This window comes from Vulpes lagopus, chromosome 3, assembly GCF_018345385.1.
Source record: "Vulpes lagopus strain Blue_001 chromosome 3, ASM1834538v1, whole genome shotgun sequence".
Classification (NCBI taxonomy): Eukaryota; Metazoa; Chordata; class Mammalia; order Carnivora; family Canidae; genus Vulpes; species Vulpes lagopus.
Genome location: NC_054826.1, coordinates 21,365,608 through 21,381,938, shown reverse-complemented (window position 1 = coordinate 21,381,938; position 16,331 = coordinate 21,365,608). Strand labels below are relative to the sequence as shown.

Sequence of the window (16,331 nt, the reverse complement as noted above, 5' to 3'; positions counted from 1 at the left end):
ATTTAAGGACAATTTCACCTTTTTTCTTCTTCTTTTTTTTTTTAATTAGGACAACTTCACCTTTATGTGCTTGGCTTAATCGCTAGTAATATGGAGCCTTGTTCTTCTCTTTCTTTCAGTTTTAAAGGCCCAAGATGGATATTTTAGCCAGGATGCACTAGTATGACATATTGACTGGCTTTCATTCTAATTGAACATCTATTTTGATGGTTAAATATTAAATACCATATTTCTATCAAATAATAAAAACTTATCTATGTATAATAATAATACCATTTATTGAACATTTACTCTGCCAGGCACTATACTAAGTGCATTATAAACATTACCCCAATTAGTATTCAAAGGGTTGCTGAGAAGTTGGTATTATTAGCCTGATTTTACAAAGGGGGCAGTCATCCATAGGGGTTTGGTCACTTGCCTGGGATTCTGGATTTAGTAAATGGAAGGTATGGACTTGAACATAGGTTTTTCTCATTTCAAATACTGCTGTTAATCTGCTATTCAATACGTTCTCAGGAATTAATTATATGATATTTTGATGAAACCATGAAACGTGGAGTCTGAGGGACTATAATAAAGTTTCCTCTTTTTCACTCTCTAGCTATGACACAATGGACAAGTAACTTATTTGAGCTTTATATTTTTCATCTGCAAAATAAAAGTATGGGTAATACCTATCCTTCCTCACATGTAAGACTGTTTTCATATATAATAAGGCTGTTCTGACAAGCAAACGAGAAAACAATACTTTTTTTTTTAAATTGGAGCTCAAAAAAAAAAAATTAAAGCTCAATTTGCCAACACATAGCATATCACCCAGTGCTCATCCCATCAAGTGCTCCCCTCAGTGCCCATCACCCAGTCACTCCAACCCCCACCCACCTCCCCTTCCACTGTCCCTTGTTTGTTTCCCAGAGTTAGGAGTCTCTCATGTTCTGTCATCCTCACTGATATTTTCTCTCCTTTCCCCTTTATTCCCTTTCACTATCTTTTATATTCCCCAAATGAATGAGAGAACACAATACTTTCTAAATTTACTCACAAATATTCAACATTGTTATTGTTTTTATTTCTCTCCTCTCAACAATTTGTATATATCTCTTCTCTCCATTTCTCACATTTCATTTTAGTTATTTGTGGCTTCTCCCACTAGATGGTGAACTCTTTCAAGTAAAGATCATATCTTATTAATTTTGATATTTCTTATACTTAATATGGTGACTGTTTCATAGGTGTTCAGAAATATTTTTATTTATTGACTAAAGGAAAGAACCAATACTGTGAGGGGAGAATGCAAAACTGTGCCTTCAGTTAGAGGTCCTGCACTGAGTCTCCACATACTTTCTTCACCTAATGAAAGTATTTTGTAGAAGTTAAAAGCTTTATGCAGATACAAAATTCGACTATTGTGGTTTTTCTCTCCACTGTGTATCTCCTCTACCATCCCCACCACCCACTCAAAAATCTCACCACCCTCCATTTTTATTCTTTTTTGGTATTCCCCAGTAATAGAATGATGGTTAAGTTATATTTGAATTGCCTACTTCACATGTTACTATGTTAGCTGCTACAATTAGAAAAGTAAGGGGATACCTGGCTGGCTCAGTCAGTGGAGCATGTGACTCTTGATCTTGGGTTGTTAAGTGTGAACCCCACCATGAGTATAGGGAGTACTTAGTATCTTTAAAAAAATTAAGGAGGCATAGACTCTACCATCTCTTCTCTTTGTGCCTTTTAGAGGAATAAATCCAGCAATTTGTGAAATATGGTAGCTGAAGCTATCTCAGTATAGTTGCCCCATGAGTAACATGGGGGCTAGAGATGCTAACTCCTGAGCAGTCGAAAATCTGTGTGTAACTTTTGACTCTTCAAAAACTTAACTACTGGGGTACCTGGCTGCCTCAGTTTGTAGAGCATGTGACTCTTGCTCTCAGGGTCATATGTTTGAGCCCCACATTGTATGTAAAGTTTAGTTTAAGACAAAAATAAAGTTCAGAAACTTAACTACTAATACTAAGCCTACTATTGACCAGAACCTTCCTAATAACAAAGTCCATTAACACATATTTTGTGTTATGTATTATAGCCTATATTCTTATAATAAAGTAAGCTAGAGAAAAGAAAATGTTATTAGGAAAATCACAAGGAAGAGAAAACACCTTTACAGTATTGCACTGTATTTATGAAAAAACACGCGCATATAAGTGTCATGGAGTTCAAACCTGTGTTGTTCAAGAATCAACTGTAATCAGCAAATTGAAAACAGAGCCCTGAAACTGAAAGTATACAGAATTTTTAAAAAATGCATATTTTCAAAATATGAACACAAGGTGGCTCTCTCAACACTTTCTTTTTCCCCAAAGGAAACTGGTTCAATAAAAAATCGTTCATACGATAGGATACTGCTCATTATTTTAGAATAAGGTTTTTAATTCTCTGTGTAAATCTTTACCCACGCCATTTCTATTGGACTTTACAATGAATACTATCCTTTCCAAATCTTAAAAGTTAGAGTTCAGAATATTAAGCTACTTCTTATATTGTATAATTGAGTAAATAAATGATTATTTTGAGCTCAAATTTAGGCTCTACCATTAACTAGCAATTTGAGTATTGACATCTATTTCACAAAGCACTTGGAAATGTTGAATACAATTATGCATGAAAAGGCTTTTTTTTAGCACTTGGCCCTCAATACTAATATTATTATCATCTTGAACGGACACAGAAATTCTTTATCTTATATCAAATGTAGCCAATACAATATCATGGTCTTGTTCTTTATTGTTGAGCAAATCTAATCATATATGTAGTTTGTTCTTCCTCTCTAAATGAATTAGTACATACTTGACTCTATAAGCTGTCATTCCCATTAGTTCTTTTACTTCTGCTGTGTATTATCCAGTAAAAAGGCCATTAGATTGAGAATAAGTAAAACTCGATTTTTAAAAAGCATTTAATTATTTTTCTCAAATAATAAATACACATTAAACACAATAAAATAGTGAAAAATGATTATCTCTCCAATCTCTGCCCCAAGACCAGTTTCCCTTCCCCCAAAGCAAACACTATTACCAGGATGCTGATGCTGTTTATCTTTCCAGAGATATACAAATGTATGAGGGAGAAGATGTTCTATGTATGCAAAGATATTTTTATAAAAATGATAGCATACTATTGTGAACATTGTTATTTTCATTTACTGTATCTTGGAGATTATTCTTTTTTTTTTTTTTTAAATTTTTTTTTTATTTATTTATGATAGTCACAGAGAGAGAGAGAGAGAGAGGCAGAGAGTCACAGGCAGAGGGAGAAGCAGGCTCCATGCACCGGGAGCCCGACGTGGGATTCGATCCCGGGTCTCCAGGATCGCGCCCTGGGCCAAAGGCAGGCGCCAAACCGCTGCGCCACCCAGGGATCCCTGGAGATTATTCTATATCACATGGAGCTACTTTATTCTTTTTATCAGCTCCTTAGAATTTCATTAAATAAATATGTCATAATTCATTTAATCAGGTTCCTATTGATGAATGTCACATTTGGAAAGGCCTTATCTGTACTAAAAAACACACAAAAAAATCCACAAAAACCAATATTATCTTCTATTTTTTCTGTGGTTTCATTTTTTCACCTTTATTATAAACTATAGTTTTAGATGTATAGAACAATCAGGAAGGTATTACAGATAACTGCCAAATATCCTACACCCAGTTTACCCTATTAACATCTAATATTAGTATGGTATGTTTGTTACAATTGATGAACCAGTGTTGATAACATTATTAACTAAAATTTATGCTTTATTCAGATTTCCTTAGTTTTTTTTTTTTTTTTTATGTTATGTTCCTTTTCTATTCCAGGATCTCATTCACAAATACCACATCACATTTACTCATTTTCTTCTTAGGGTCCTCTAGGCTGTGATAGTTTCTCAGAGTTTTCTTGTTTTTGATGACCTTGACAGTTTTGCAGAGTGCTGGTCAAGTATTTTGTAGAATGTCCCTTTATGGGGATTTGTCTTTTGCTTACCTCATAATTAGACAGGGCAATGGGTTTTTGGGAGGAAGATCACAGACGTGAAGTATCATGTGCATCATATCATATCAAAGGTACATACTAACAACATGACATCAAGTTGACCTTGATTGCTTGCCTTTAGTGACACATGTCAGTTTTCTCCACTGTATAGTTATTCTCCACCACCCCATTTTCCACTTTGTATATTTTACACAGTGAAATCACTATACACAACCCACTCTTCATGAGTGGGGCGTTATGATTTACCTCCTTGAGGGAAAACCATTTACATAAGTTATTTGGAATTCTGCAGAAAAGAGGTATCTTCTCATTTACTTATTTATTTATCCTTATCAGTATGGGCTCACAGATATTTATTATATACTTTGGGTTACAACCCAATATTACTATTTAGTTTGTTGATCAAATTGTTCTAGCTTTGGCCATAGAGAACCCTTTCAGTTCGCTCTAGTATCCCTTTGACATATCCCCATCATTGTAGAGTGTTTTATCTTTTTGAGCATTTTCCTGCTTTGTGGTACTACAAGATGCTTCAGGCTCATCTCAATATATTTCCTGCCCTAGTCCTAGAATCAGCCATTTCTCTAAGGAGCCCTGGTTCCTTTTATTGTAAAATAGTATTAGAAACCAAGATCTGGGTTCTTTTTGCTACTGCCCCTATTGTTTTTTGGTCCTCTGAATTGACATAGCAAGGAAATATCTGTATATGTTTGGATTTTCCCCCTCTCCTGACATAAGGCACTGATTAGTGAGAGTGTTGGTCTGGGAAAAAGGGTGGCTGGGATGAACAGAGTCAGTGCCCATCCTGGGGAACATTCCTAAACATCAGGCTTTCCTCCATGCAAATTTAAGAGAAAACTCCATCATGGAAACCACCCCTCTCCCCAAGAGGATATAGCACTGTGACCTCCCAAGCAGCAGGAGTACGGGGGGCATCCAAGGTACAGCTGGGCCCAGGACAGCAGGGTTTCAATGTCAGGCACAGTCACACTGTCAGGGCACACCAGGAACTTCATGGTGAACCTGAGGGAATTCAGGTTCTTTTGACTCCATCCAGATGCCCTGAACTGGTTACATGGGAAAGCCAAGCACTACCAGGCCCTGGGGCTGGAGGTACAGCTGAAGCTCATTTGTCTGTGTGTAGTTCCAGACCACTGTGCCTCAAAGCAATGCGACATTCTCAAAGAGCAGCACCTACCCTGCAAAGAGCCCAGGCTCTCAGGCTCCCAGCAGGCCAGCAGGTGGGCAAAGAAGAATAGACCACAAGTGAGGCCAGTATGGCTGCTGGGAGATAAGAGGCACACATGGCCTGGCTATCTCAGAAGTGAGGGGAGAGCTTCAGACTAGGACCCATCTGAAATTTCTTTTGGTGTAATTATAAGGCAGAAATTCAACTACTATTTTTTCCCATGGTTTTGAAGGCCTGGACTGAGCCTTGGATTTGCCATTTCTTAGTTTAGTGGCCTCAGACAGATTAACTTCTTTCATCCTATGTTTCTTCATTACTGAGGTAGATTAGTAATACCAGTCTTCTCTGTCTACCAGGGTTATATAAGGATAAAATGAAATAATAACCCAGAAAGTTCTACGCGAATTTAAAATATTTTACAAATGTATGGTATAATACTAATCACTGTTGTATCGAAAAACACTCTCATTAGAATTAGTATTACTTTAGGCAGCAAAAGTACTAACCTTCTTTAATTGAGACTTCCTTTGTTTGCATTACTTTTAACAAATAGTTAGTTTTTTCCAACTGCATATCTAGAATATTATTCTTTCCACTGGTTTCTATCATTTTCTGTAGAAGAAATAATATACATCATTACCAAAGTAACACTGCTATTTTGATTTTTTTTATCTAATGAAATGAAGACTAATGAAAACATAAACCATTTAATACCTAAAAGTCTAATACTAAGTCTGGCATGTATTTTATGTAAGTCAACTACCTAAATTATTTTAATTTTAAAAGTAACATGGCAAAAATACAAAACAGACCTATAAAGAGTTATGAAAATAAAAAATATGACCTAACTTGAATCCCCTTCTTTCCAACTATTCAACTCTCAGTCCTATGGTTAACAATTCCTTATATATATTTCCAAAATATTTTATGACTATCAACTATAGGAAAAGATCATATTATACTCTGTTCTGCACCTTTGATATTCCGTTTAGAACTGTTATCTTGGGGATGATGTCATATAAGCACATGTAGGACTACTTCATTCTTTTTAAGAGCTCCACTGAGTTTCATTTATGGGTATACTGTAATTTATTTAACTAGTCTCCCTATTGAGAATTTGCGTTTCCACTTTTCTGCTATTACGAATGATAAATAAGCATTCTTCACACATCTTTTTGGTATCTTTCTACATAGTATAATAGCTGCCATATGCCTTTTGAACAGCTTCAAAAATTAATTGTATCATCTCTATCTCTACCCACTTCCTTATTCTGCTTCTGAATTTATCTCAAAGTAACTCCCTGACATTATACTAATTCATCCATAAATATCACCATCTACATGTATCTCTAAGAGATATGAGATAAAATGTTTAATATAATTACAATACCATTATCACATCACAAAAATTAATATTTATTTAAAATATTTAAAGTAGATATTTCTGAATAATCTCCAAAAACTTTGCACCAATTCCTCTCCTACCACTAATGCTTATTTCTTTCTCTATTCTCTATTATTTAATAAGAGTCACTTGGTTAAGAAAACTGAAGTTCATTGCTTTAAAAAAGTTCATAATGTTACCTCAAAATACCCATCGTCATGAAATTTTCTTATTATGGCCATACTATACTGTACAGAGGAAAAGAAGGAATGGAGAAGAATGATAAGGGATAGGTATTATTCCCCTTCCCATTTTTGCTTCACAAACCCACTCCACAAATCTTTCATTTACTCACCTACATCTTTTCAACTGCTATTCCTATTCATCTCCAAGGCAGACAAGGGGGGAAAACACTAATATATACTGTGGGTTTGGTCTATCATGTAATTTGTCCAGAGTTGGGGGGGGGGACTTCAAATGCGTCTGTTTTTAGGCAAAAAGAGAAGGAAAGGGGAACAGAATAGGACAGAGTAAAAAAAATATGAGTCATAATGGTAAGATGTTGAGGATTGAGTAAGAATATTTCAATTCTTACTAAAAGATTCCTGGGTTTATGGACATTTTGAACATTAAGGATGTATTTTTCTTTTAACTTCAGCCAAAGTATATCCACTGTTTCCTTGTCCCAGAAACATTTTGATATAGTAGTACAAAGATCCAAAATGAAATATATTTCAAATATGGATTTTAAAAATGAAAAAGGGCTTAGCAAAATAGATTTCCATTATTTTTACCTTGATTATTTTTTGGTACATTTTTCTTTCTTCCCAGCTTTCCACTGGTAAAAGCTGTTTCACTTTTCCTTTTTTACCGTAACTGTTTTATATCTTTACATACCTTTTCTATCTGTGAGAAGTCATGTATAAGTTTGTCAAGATTCACACTGCTAATCTTTTTCATACATCCTTCGCTGCTTTGATTCATGTCTAAACTAGTGAAGAATAAATAGGGTTAGAAATGGATGAAATAAACAAAAGGTAAGCACCACAATAGTGGTAAGAACTCAAATACTAAAGTTTCTGTATTCCACCCATAGAGTACCTACTTGAGCTCCATTGCACTCTGAAAATTTCTGTATACTCATTATTAATAGCAGACAAATGCATTAAGCCTTCCCTATTCCTCTCCATGCCACCCCAGTCAAGTTTTCTCTAAACAAATCTAAAATTAGTGCAATGTTATATGCATATGTAGAAATTATTTGTTCCTATTACACAAAAAACTATGCCATCATGGGATCCCTGGGTGGCTCAGTGGTTGAGAGTCTGTCTTCAGCTCAGGGTGTGTGATCCTGGGATTGACTCCCACATCAGCCGCGCCCCCCCCCTACCCCTGCCCCAGCAGGGGAGCCTGCTTCTCCCTCTGCCTGTGTCTCTGCTGTCTCTGTGTCTCTCATGAATAAATTAAAAAAAAAACCAAACAACTATGCCATCGTTCAACTCATCTCTATGCCATCAGTATAACTGGACTTAAAATCTGGTGTGTTGTTAAATCTGATTGTGTGACTTCAAAATACAGGTCTTCTCAATTTAAGATGTTTAAAATGTTTGTTAGCTATAATGCCACAGACACTTTTTTGCTGGATTTCCTGGAAGCGTGCTTATTGCTGTGGACTCAATTGTGTCCTCCTGCCCCCCCCCAAATTCCTTTGGGAATAGCCAGCTAACTGTTGAAATGAAAAATGAGTTTCAGTCCTATGGAGCCAATCATAAGAAATTCTACAGAATTCCAGAGGCAAACTCATCCAGTTAGGATGAACAAACAAATTGACTTTTGCAAAACTACCAGATTTTATATTTGGGGCTACGAGAGGGTCTAGAAGAATTAGGATTAACACAATCTAAAAGTATGAGACACTTGTCTTTAGGCTTTTCACAAGCAAATTGGAAGAAGAAAATATAAATTTTAAATTTAGGGATCCTAGATTGAGGAAAGATCAAGTGTCAATGCCTGGTGCGTGAAAGTGGTAGTGGCAGCTAGTCCAAAGAAAAAGGCAAGTACAATTCCTAAAGTAATTTCAAGGGTCACATTCTTCTTTAAAATGAGGTACACCAAAACAGATATTGCTTGGTCATCTGTTATTTCACAAAGAAATCTCATTTCCTTTCTCTTTTTGATGTTCTATGATATCAACAACTATTAGCAGTTTTTAAGTGAACGAATTTTAGCTGTATTTCTCAGTTTACTGAATTATTATTCTCCATCAGACATTCAAGTAAAACGCTCTACAAAATCCCTTAAGAAGTCACAACTCCATCTTCCAGACAGGTGAATGGCTTTAATTGCATCCCATGATACGTACAGCAAAATTCCTATCGCGTAAAATTAAAAAATCATCACTACTTGAGAGGTTGTTACTCTTTAACAGAACTATAGGATAATCTGAAGTAGTTAGTGCAAAATTTCCCCTCTCGACTTTTTTTTTTCTTTTCAGTTCCTAACATTTTAAGTAAAAAGGGTTTTACGACGGTTCTGTCTCTCAGATGCCAGCTCTTGAATGGAATTCATTTAAAAAAATAATATTAAGCCAGAGCATTCTTTTATTTTTAAAGATTTTATTTATTTTTTCATGAGACACACAGAGAGAGAGAGAGAGAGGAAGAGACACAGGCAGAGGGAGAAGCAGGCTCCCTGCAGGGAGCCCTACGTGGGACTCGTGGGACTTGATCCAGGGACTCCAGGATCTCACCCCGGGCTGCAGGCGGCGCTAAACCGCTGGGCCACCCGGGGATCCCCTTGAATTCATTTTCATTTCGGCTTGGTTTTCTCCCAACTCCTCTTCTCTAACGAGACTCTCCGGAGGGTCTTTCTTCCTAAAACCATCGCTAATACTCCACTGGCTGTTGCTGCATGCTTTCCGTCGCGCAGGCGTCTGTCACACAGGCTGCAAAGCCCGCTGGTCCACTCCTGGGTGTCTTCTTATCCTCCGTTCCTTCCCTTCCAGCTTCCTCGGTCAAGTTCTCTCGCAGCGGACGTGGCCTTCCTGGTCCGTGAACCTCGGAGACGAGGGGGTGATTCGGGGCTGGTCCAATTCCTTGGTGAGCAGCAGGGACGGCCTAGTGACCTTCGTGGCCCAGCACCGACCTTCGCCTGGGTGGGCGCCAGCCCCGTCTTCCTCCGTCTTCCGCGGGGTAGCACCTGGGCCTCCCCGGCTCCCTCCCGGCTCCCCGCTCGCCGGCGCCCCGCGGGCCCCCGTTCCCGCCCCTCCCCGCCGCCCTCGGTGAATTCGCGCTCAGTCCCAAGCCCGGGGCCCTGCGTCGCCCACCCGCGTCCGGGGGGCCAGGGGAGCCGCACTCTCGGCGGGATGTGCACCGCGGGGCCCGAGGGCAGCGGCTGGCTCCGAACCCCGCCGGGGCTAGGAGACTGTGAGGACACTTGAAGAAAAGAATTTCCAAGGACAAAGTGGGAACTTCGAACCCACCGACAAGAGGTCCGGAGCGTACTTGCCGCCGCTCCCAAGCGTCCCCGCAGTCTTGAGCGTCGCTTCCTCCCGGGCCCGGTCCGCCCCACAAGCTGTCCCTCCCCGGAAGCCAGTCCTCCCCACCGCAGCGGGCCGGCCTGTCTCCGGGCCCTACCTGTGCCTCGGCCTGTGCTGCACTTCCTGTTGTCCCCCGGCTCCCGGGCCCGCGCCCCCCTCACTTCCGGTGCTCCTGAGAGAGGGTCTCTGGTTTCTAGGACTGGACTCGACCCGCAGACTCCCATGGCTGCCGGGTCCATGATGATTTCCCCAGGCAAAGAATACGTCACATTGGCTTTCGGTTGTTTTTAAGATTTTATTTATTTGAGAGAGGGCGAGCCGGGGAGCGCAGTCGTTGGAGAGGGAGAAGCAGGCTGCCCATCCAGGGGGCGAGGGGGGCGGGCAGGCAGGCCGGACCCCAGGACCCAGCACCCTGCACTCAAGATCTGAGCACCCAGGTGCCCCTGGCTTTAAGTTTTGGTCAGTGAGTCAGCCCTATTAAATTAATAATAAGCCATGTGTATCCGAGTAAGCCTACCTACGGAGCAGGCTTGGGAGGTACCAGGGACTGTGCCAGTGGCGGAGATGCAGGCCTGAATAGGCTGCCGGCTCTGCAGGCCGGATCAGGATCACCAGTGGAGCTGGGCTCCCCTCTACAAAGCTTTATCTTGGTGACTTAATGGTTAAGGGCATAGGGTCTGCGTGGATTCAAGCCCCCCCCCCCCAACCCTTTTGTTTACCAACTTGGGTGATCTTGGGCAAGTTTGTAAGTGTACTTGGCTCCATATAATATAATATATATATAATAATGAATAATAATGAATAATGAATAATAATGCCTAACCTCATGGGGCTGCTGTGATCATCAAAGGAGTTGATGCATTTTAAAAGGTGCTGAAAGCACTTCCTGGCATAAAGTAAGTGCTCAAAAATATTAATTAGATCAATTACAAAATTTTGGCCAATAACAGCTTGAAAAGTGTACTACCCACTGCCAACCTTGCCCTATCTACTTTATTTGAGTGGGATAGGAGAGATGTATTTTTATTAATTTCGTTTCCTGTGAAATCCGAAATTTGGCAAGCAGATACATGTAGACTTGTAATAGGATAATCCATACTTTGATAATTTGAAAGGTAGTTTAGCATGGTGGCCAGAGAACTAGATCAAAGTAGGAAATGTGGGGTGGAGTCGGCTGTCTGCAGTTAGTAATCTGGGAAGGTTGATTCATCTTCCCAACCTCCACCCCCCCCACTCCTTTCCCCCCCCCCAGTTTTAAAATAAGAGCAGTGAACTAAATTACAAAGTTAAAATTTTAGGATTTTAAACTGGTCTTATGAGAAAATATTGCTCATCAAAATGCCTTTTTTAAAATGTCATTTTCTTATGTTTTTTAGCTCATTAATTTCACACTATATATATTAATATGTATATTATTTATTCATATATATGTTTATATATATATACACGTTAGATTTTTAACTTCTGACTACTCAGTAAGCTTTCCTTGACATTAATAACAACACATAGGGATATTGAAAATGGCCTTTTGAATTGCTGGTTCTATCCAATTAGCACATTTAAGTGTTCCATGTAACTCATATCATAATCGTTTTTGAAGTATGCCCACTTTAGGACCCACCAAAAATGCTACCATCTCCTTAAGGCATTCACTCATTTCAATCAGCTGTGACCTACCTTTCCTTGCTCTATGTTCCCAGTTCTCCTTTAGACCATGCTGGCCTTCTTGTGGCATTTATTAGGGTTGTTTGAATTGCTATCTTTTCTGCTGTTTGGTCAGCTTCTTGGGGGAAGAAACTATATTTTACACACATATATAATATATATATATATATAAATATATATATTTCTCCATAGTGCCTAGCATAGAATAGGAATGAACCAATACACCAGAAATAAGTCAGAAAAATTTAGATTTTTCTAGTTTAAAATAAGTCATAAACTTCTTTTCCAGTTTATAGATACTAGCTCCCCCCCCACCCCAGAGTCTAGGGAGTTCAAAATATGCCTGTCAATGAGAAACTATATGAGCTTCTCCTGATTTCATTTTTAAAGACAGCATGTCTTTCACAGTTGTATTCACAGTTTTATTGATCAAGTATCATCTGGTTGAGAAACGGGATTCATTGAGTGTTTGCTCAGAAACTGCCTAGAAAACTTAAGACAGGAATAAACTACATTATTGTGGCATACTACCAAAGGGAATATAAAGAAAGTAGTGTTTGAATCCATTATAAAAAAAAACCCTGATTTGGAAAATAAACATGTGAACCTACCCAATTGTAAAAAAACAAAAAAAACAAGGCTACTGATTTATTCATATAAGGTTCCTAATGTGAGAGATACATTGATTTTTTTTTTTTAGGTTACAAACAGCTTCATTTATTATTTCATTCAAAAATATTTGTTAAGTACTTGCAAGGTACCAGCTACTGAGGGTCTAGACACTATGGAGAGAGAAAGAGAAGTGAGATACTTACTGTCCTAATTTGGACCACAAGTCTCTTAGGATTGCCTTCTTAAGACCATAAGCCCTGACTCAACCATTTATCAAGAAATACTTGTTGGGGACCACACCTGTTCTGGGATCTGTGAGAATAGGAGTAAACAAATCAGGCATAGTCTCTGACCCCAGAGGGCTCACAATTTTGAGAGAGAAATAGATAATCAACAAGTAAATAACCAATACATAAAAACTATAATAAGAGCAAAGAAAGAAACATCTAGGATATTGACTTAAGAAGTGGATGGGAGCTGCTTTAGATATGGTGGTCAAGGGAACTCTGAGCAGATGAGATGAAAATGAGCGTCCACCAAAAAGTTAGCTGTGGACGACAGATAAATGCCAGGGTTGCCTTTCTTACCTCCTGCTTGTTCTTTCAACACACTTCTCCTTGCTCTTATTTCTTTATCAGATTCTCATTTTTCAATTATATACTTCTGAACTATATTGTCTTGGCTTCAACTGCAACTTTGGGTCCCTGTCCCGTGGCTTCCTGGCGGCAGCAAGGAGTTCAGCAATTAGGCAAAAGCCATCCCACACACACCAGGTCTATGACCCTATGGAACCATGTTGTTTGGACTCATGCTAATCCTTCCCTTATATGGAGAGAGGAATTTGGACATGATCCCAGGATAAAGCCTAAACTGTCTAGGGTGTTTTCTCACTGGCGATAATCTGCCCTTGATAGAAGGAAGTCATTCTTCCCAAGTCTTTCCCCAGGTCTTCAGCCATCTCCCTATAGAAATTGTGCTTCCGGTTTATACAGCTGGTGTTTTCAGACAGTTTGGGAAGGTTTTTTTCTCTTTTCCTTTGTAAGTGGTAGCTTCCCTCTAATAATTTTCTGCAAAATGTTATTATATGTTCTTGATGCAGTTCAGGCAGAATTTGACAGTTTAGCTGGAGATTTTGAATTTCACTTTCAAGCTGAGAAAGTGAAAAGCCACTTGTTTGCTTGTTAGTTCTCAGCCCCTCCTCTCTGTCCCTCCACTCCTAGCCTGACCCCAAATTTTCAGTCACACTTTTAACCTGATCCCATCTCCTTGAGGACCATCTCTTAGAGGCTTTTATTTTTTTTATCTATTTTTAAAAATATTTTTTAATTTATTTATGACAGACAGAGAGAGAGAGAGGAAGAGACGTGGGTAGAGGAGCTTGACATGGGACTCGATCCCAGGTCTCCAGGACCACACCCCGGGCTGAAGGCAGCGCTAAACCGTTAGGCCACCGGGCCTGCCCTCTTAGAGGCTTTTAGATTCCACTCCAAGTTAATTATTAAAAGATTCCCTCTAATCACACATAGTTATCTGGAAAAGGAGTTCTGAGTGGTTTTCTGCATTTTGTTACATTTCCTGATAGATTGGCACTCAAACACTGCCCTATATAACTTCCTCTTAACTTAGCCTTGCTGTGGTTGTCCAGGCAAACCTACCATCTACCTTCAGCAATGTACCTTGGAAATTTCATTCCCTTCATCTCTTCTCTGCCCACTTTTTTTTTTTTTTAAGATTTTATTTATTTATTCATGAGAGACACAGAGAGGCAGAGACATAGGCTGAGGCAGAAGCAGGCTCCATGCAGGAAGCCCGATGTGGGACTCGATCCTGGAACTCCAGGAACACGCCCTGAGCCGAAGGCAGACACTCAACCACTGAGCCACCCAGGCATCCCTGCCCACTTTCTTTTTAATGCTCACTTTCCCTGATCCATTTTCTTATTCTTACTTTTCACTTATCTCTCTTACTTCTAGATCTCCCATGGGAATTCTTCATGGCCACTATTTACAAGGGAATTGGTTCTTGTCTTGAGTTTTAGGGCAATATTGGCATGTAATGGTCCAGGGATCTTCCCTGGTATAATCTGAAACCAGCCACTCCCTATTTCAAGGGCAGAAAGAGACCAAAGAAAGAAGTAAGTCATTCCAGGTTGATGGTATAAGCAAATGGAACTTATGAGGTGGCAGCAAGATGAATGGATCTCCGAACCCACCCAATGAACCTTAGAAGTTTAGAGACCATAACTAGGTTCAGTCATGTATACCATGCAGATATTCCTAACACCACGTCACTATCTCAAGGCTGTGTCCTCAAGGCTATGCAGCTTCCAGGAGTGAGAAAGGCAAATGGAATTCATCTTTCGAGGATAGCAGAGGGGGGTGAAGGGCCTCTGAGTACCCAAGTCCTGCTCATGGGTCATATCTGCAGTCTCATCTTTTCCATGATCTTCCCCAACGGGCACTTTTTACTCTTTGAATCTCACGACTAGGTTAAGAGGAGCTTTCAGCTTGATGGAGATTGAAGGGTTATAATTTCTAGTAATATGTATTATACTTTCAAATATAAATCTCCTATTTTGCCTTAAATTAGTTCATTAATCTATCTTGCCTCTGAATTATAGTTGAAGACTGAGAAAAGTTCTAACCATTTTCCTGTATCTAGAATGTGGGAACAACTTTGACGAAGCTGTTTGCAGCCTTTATTGGAAAAATGAGCTTTAGCCATCTCCTCTGAGATTGTGTCCAATCTTCACTTATGGAAGAATTTATTTCACCCTGTGGGAGAGTATCTGCATGACGTAGATTCTTTCTCAGGCTGCTCATGGAAGCCCAGAGCTTGTGTTCCCTCAGAGACTCAGCTCAGGTGTTTTCCTTTGTTCATTTCACCTAGGAGCTTTTTCTACTTCCCCACTTCACCCTACCCCATCAGGAGGAAGTATTCACTTAGTCTATTTCTCTCCATAGTTAGAAGGCATAAATGGAAGCCTCAGGACTTTTCTGACTCGACAGTTATGTTTGTGGGTGGTGAGGGTGAGTAGAGGAGCTTTCACTAACCTGCCTGTGTTATTCTCTTGGCTGTCATCTTTTAAAATTTATGATACAGAGTTATAGTTTTTCTCTTATCTGATTCTTGTTGAACTTTGTCGCTGGTTTCATCTAGGTTTTGTTCATATTGCTAGGTTAGGGGGTGATGGCATTCTATGATTTGTTTCTTATCTCCCATTTTACCAAATTGCATCAATAGCAATTTAATCATACGCCAACTTGTGCATACAGTTTGAAGAGATTTAAGGAGATAAGTATACTTGAATATCATTTACAACCCCTACAGAACAATTTTTCTACTGGCTTCATATGCATTGTGTGATTCTCAGATTGCTTAGTGACACTGTTTCCTCTGCTACATGGCACGTATTATGAGGACTTTGTGTCTGTTCCTTAACTGATGTTGCAGCAACAGGCAATTTTCAGTTCCATTTAAGTTCATCTAGTCATCCCTACAGAGTTTATGTTAGAATTTTAAGGTGAGAATTTAGAGCCATAACCTGTCCCTTCGACACCTTCATCAGCTGGTCTGGAGGCCACTGGGTAGTTTACCCTTGCAACCAGGTCTCTATTCAGGAGCTGCCTTATTTATTTGCTAAAGTATGTTGAACCCTCTCAAAGCCTTGTTCTGCGACAAACAGGACAATGGGAAATAAAATACTGTGGAGAACCAACATGACTAATTTCAGCTTCAGGAACCTACCACAGAGACCCAAGTAACAATGGCCTCACAGACTCTCGGTTGAAGGGTTAAGTACCTCTAAGCTGTTGGGCTGAAGGCACCAACCTCTCTACCTGGATCTTTAGGCCAAACACTCAAAACCAGCTCCCAACAATGAAGCTGATTCCATCACAGCT

The 16,331-nt window shown here is 39.5% G+C and overlaps 1 protein-coding gene across 1 annotated transcript in view; it reads right to left on the bottom strand.

Annotated features, from left to right (window-relative positions):
* CCDC152 (coiled-coil domain containing 152) overlaps positions 1-16,331 on the bottom strand; it is a 42,701-nt gene that overhangs the window by 14,630 nt on the left and 11,740 nt on the right. Inside the window, exons 2-3 of the mRNA XM_041748470.1 lie at positions 7,512-7,605; positions 5,737-5,842 (exon numbers count right to left, since the gene is read on the bottom strand). Coding sequence (XP_041604404.1) covers positions 5,737-5,842; positions 7,512-7,598 — 193 coding nt within the window. The 5' untranslated portion in view covers positions 7,599-7,605. The remainder of the gene's footprint in view (positions 1-5,736; positions 5,843-7,511; positions 7,606-16,331) is intronic.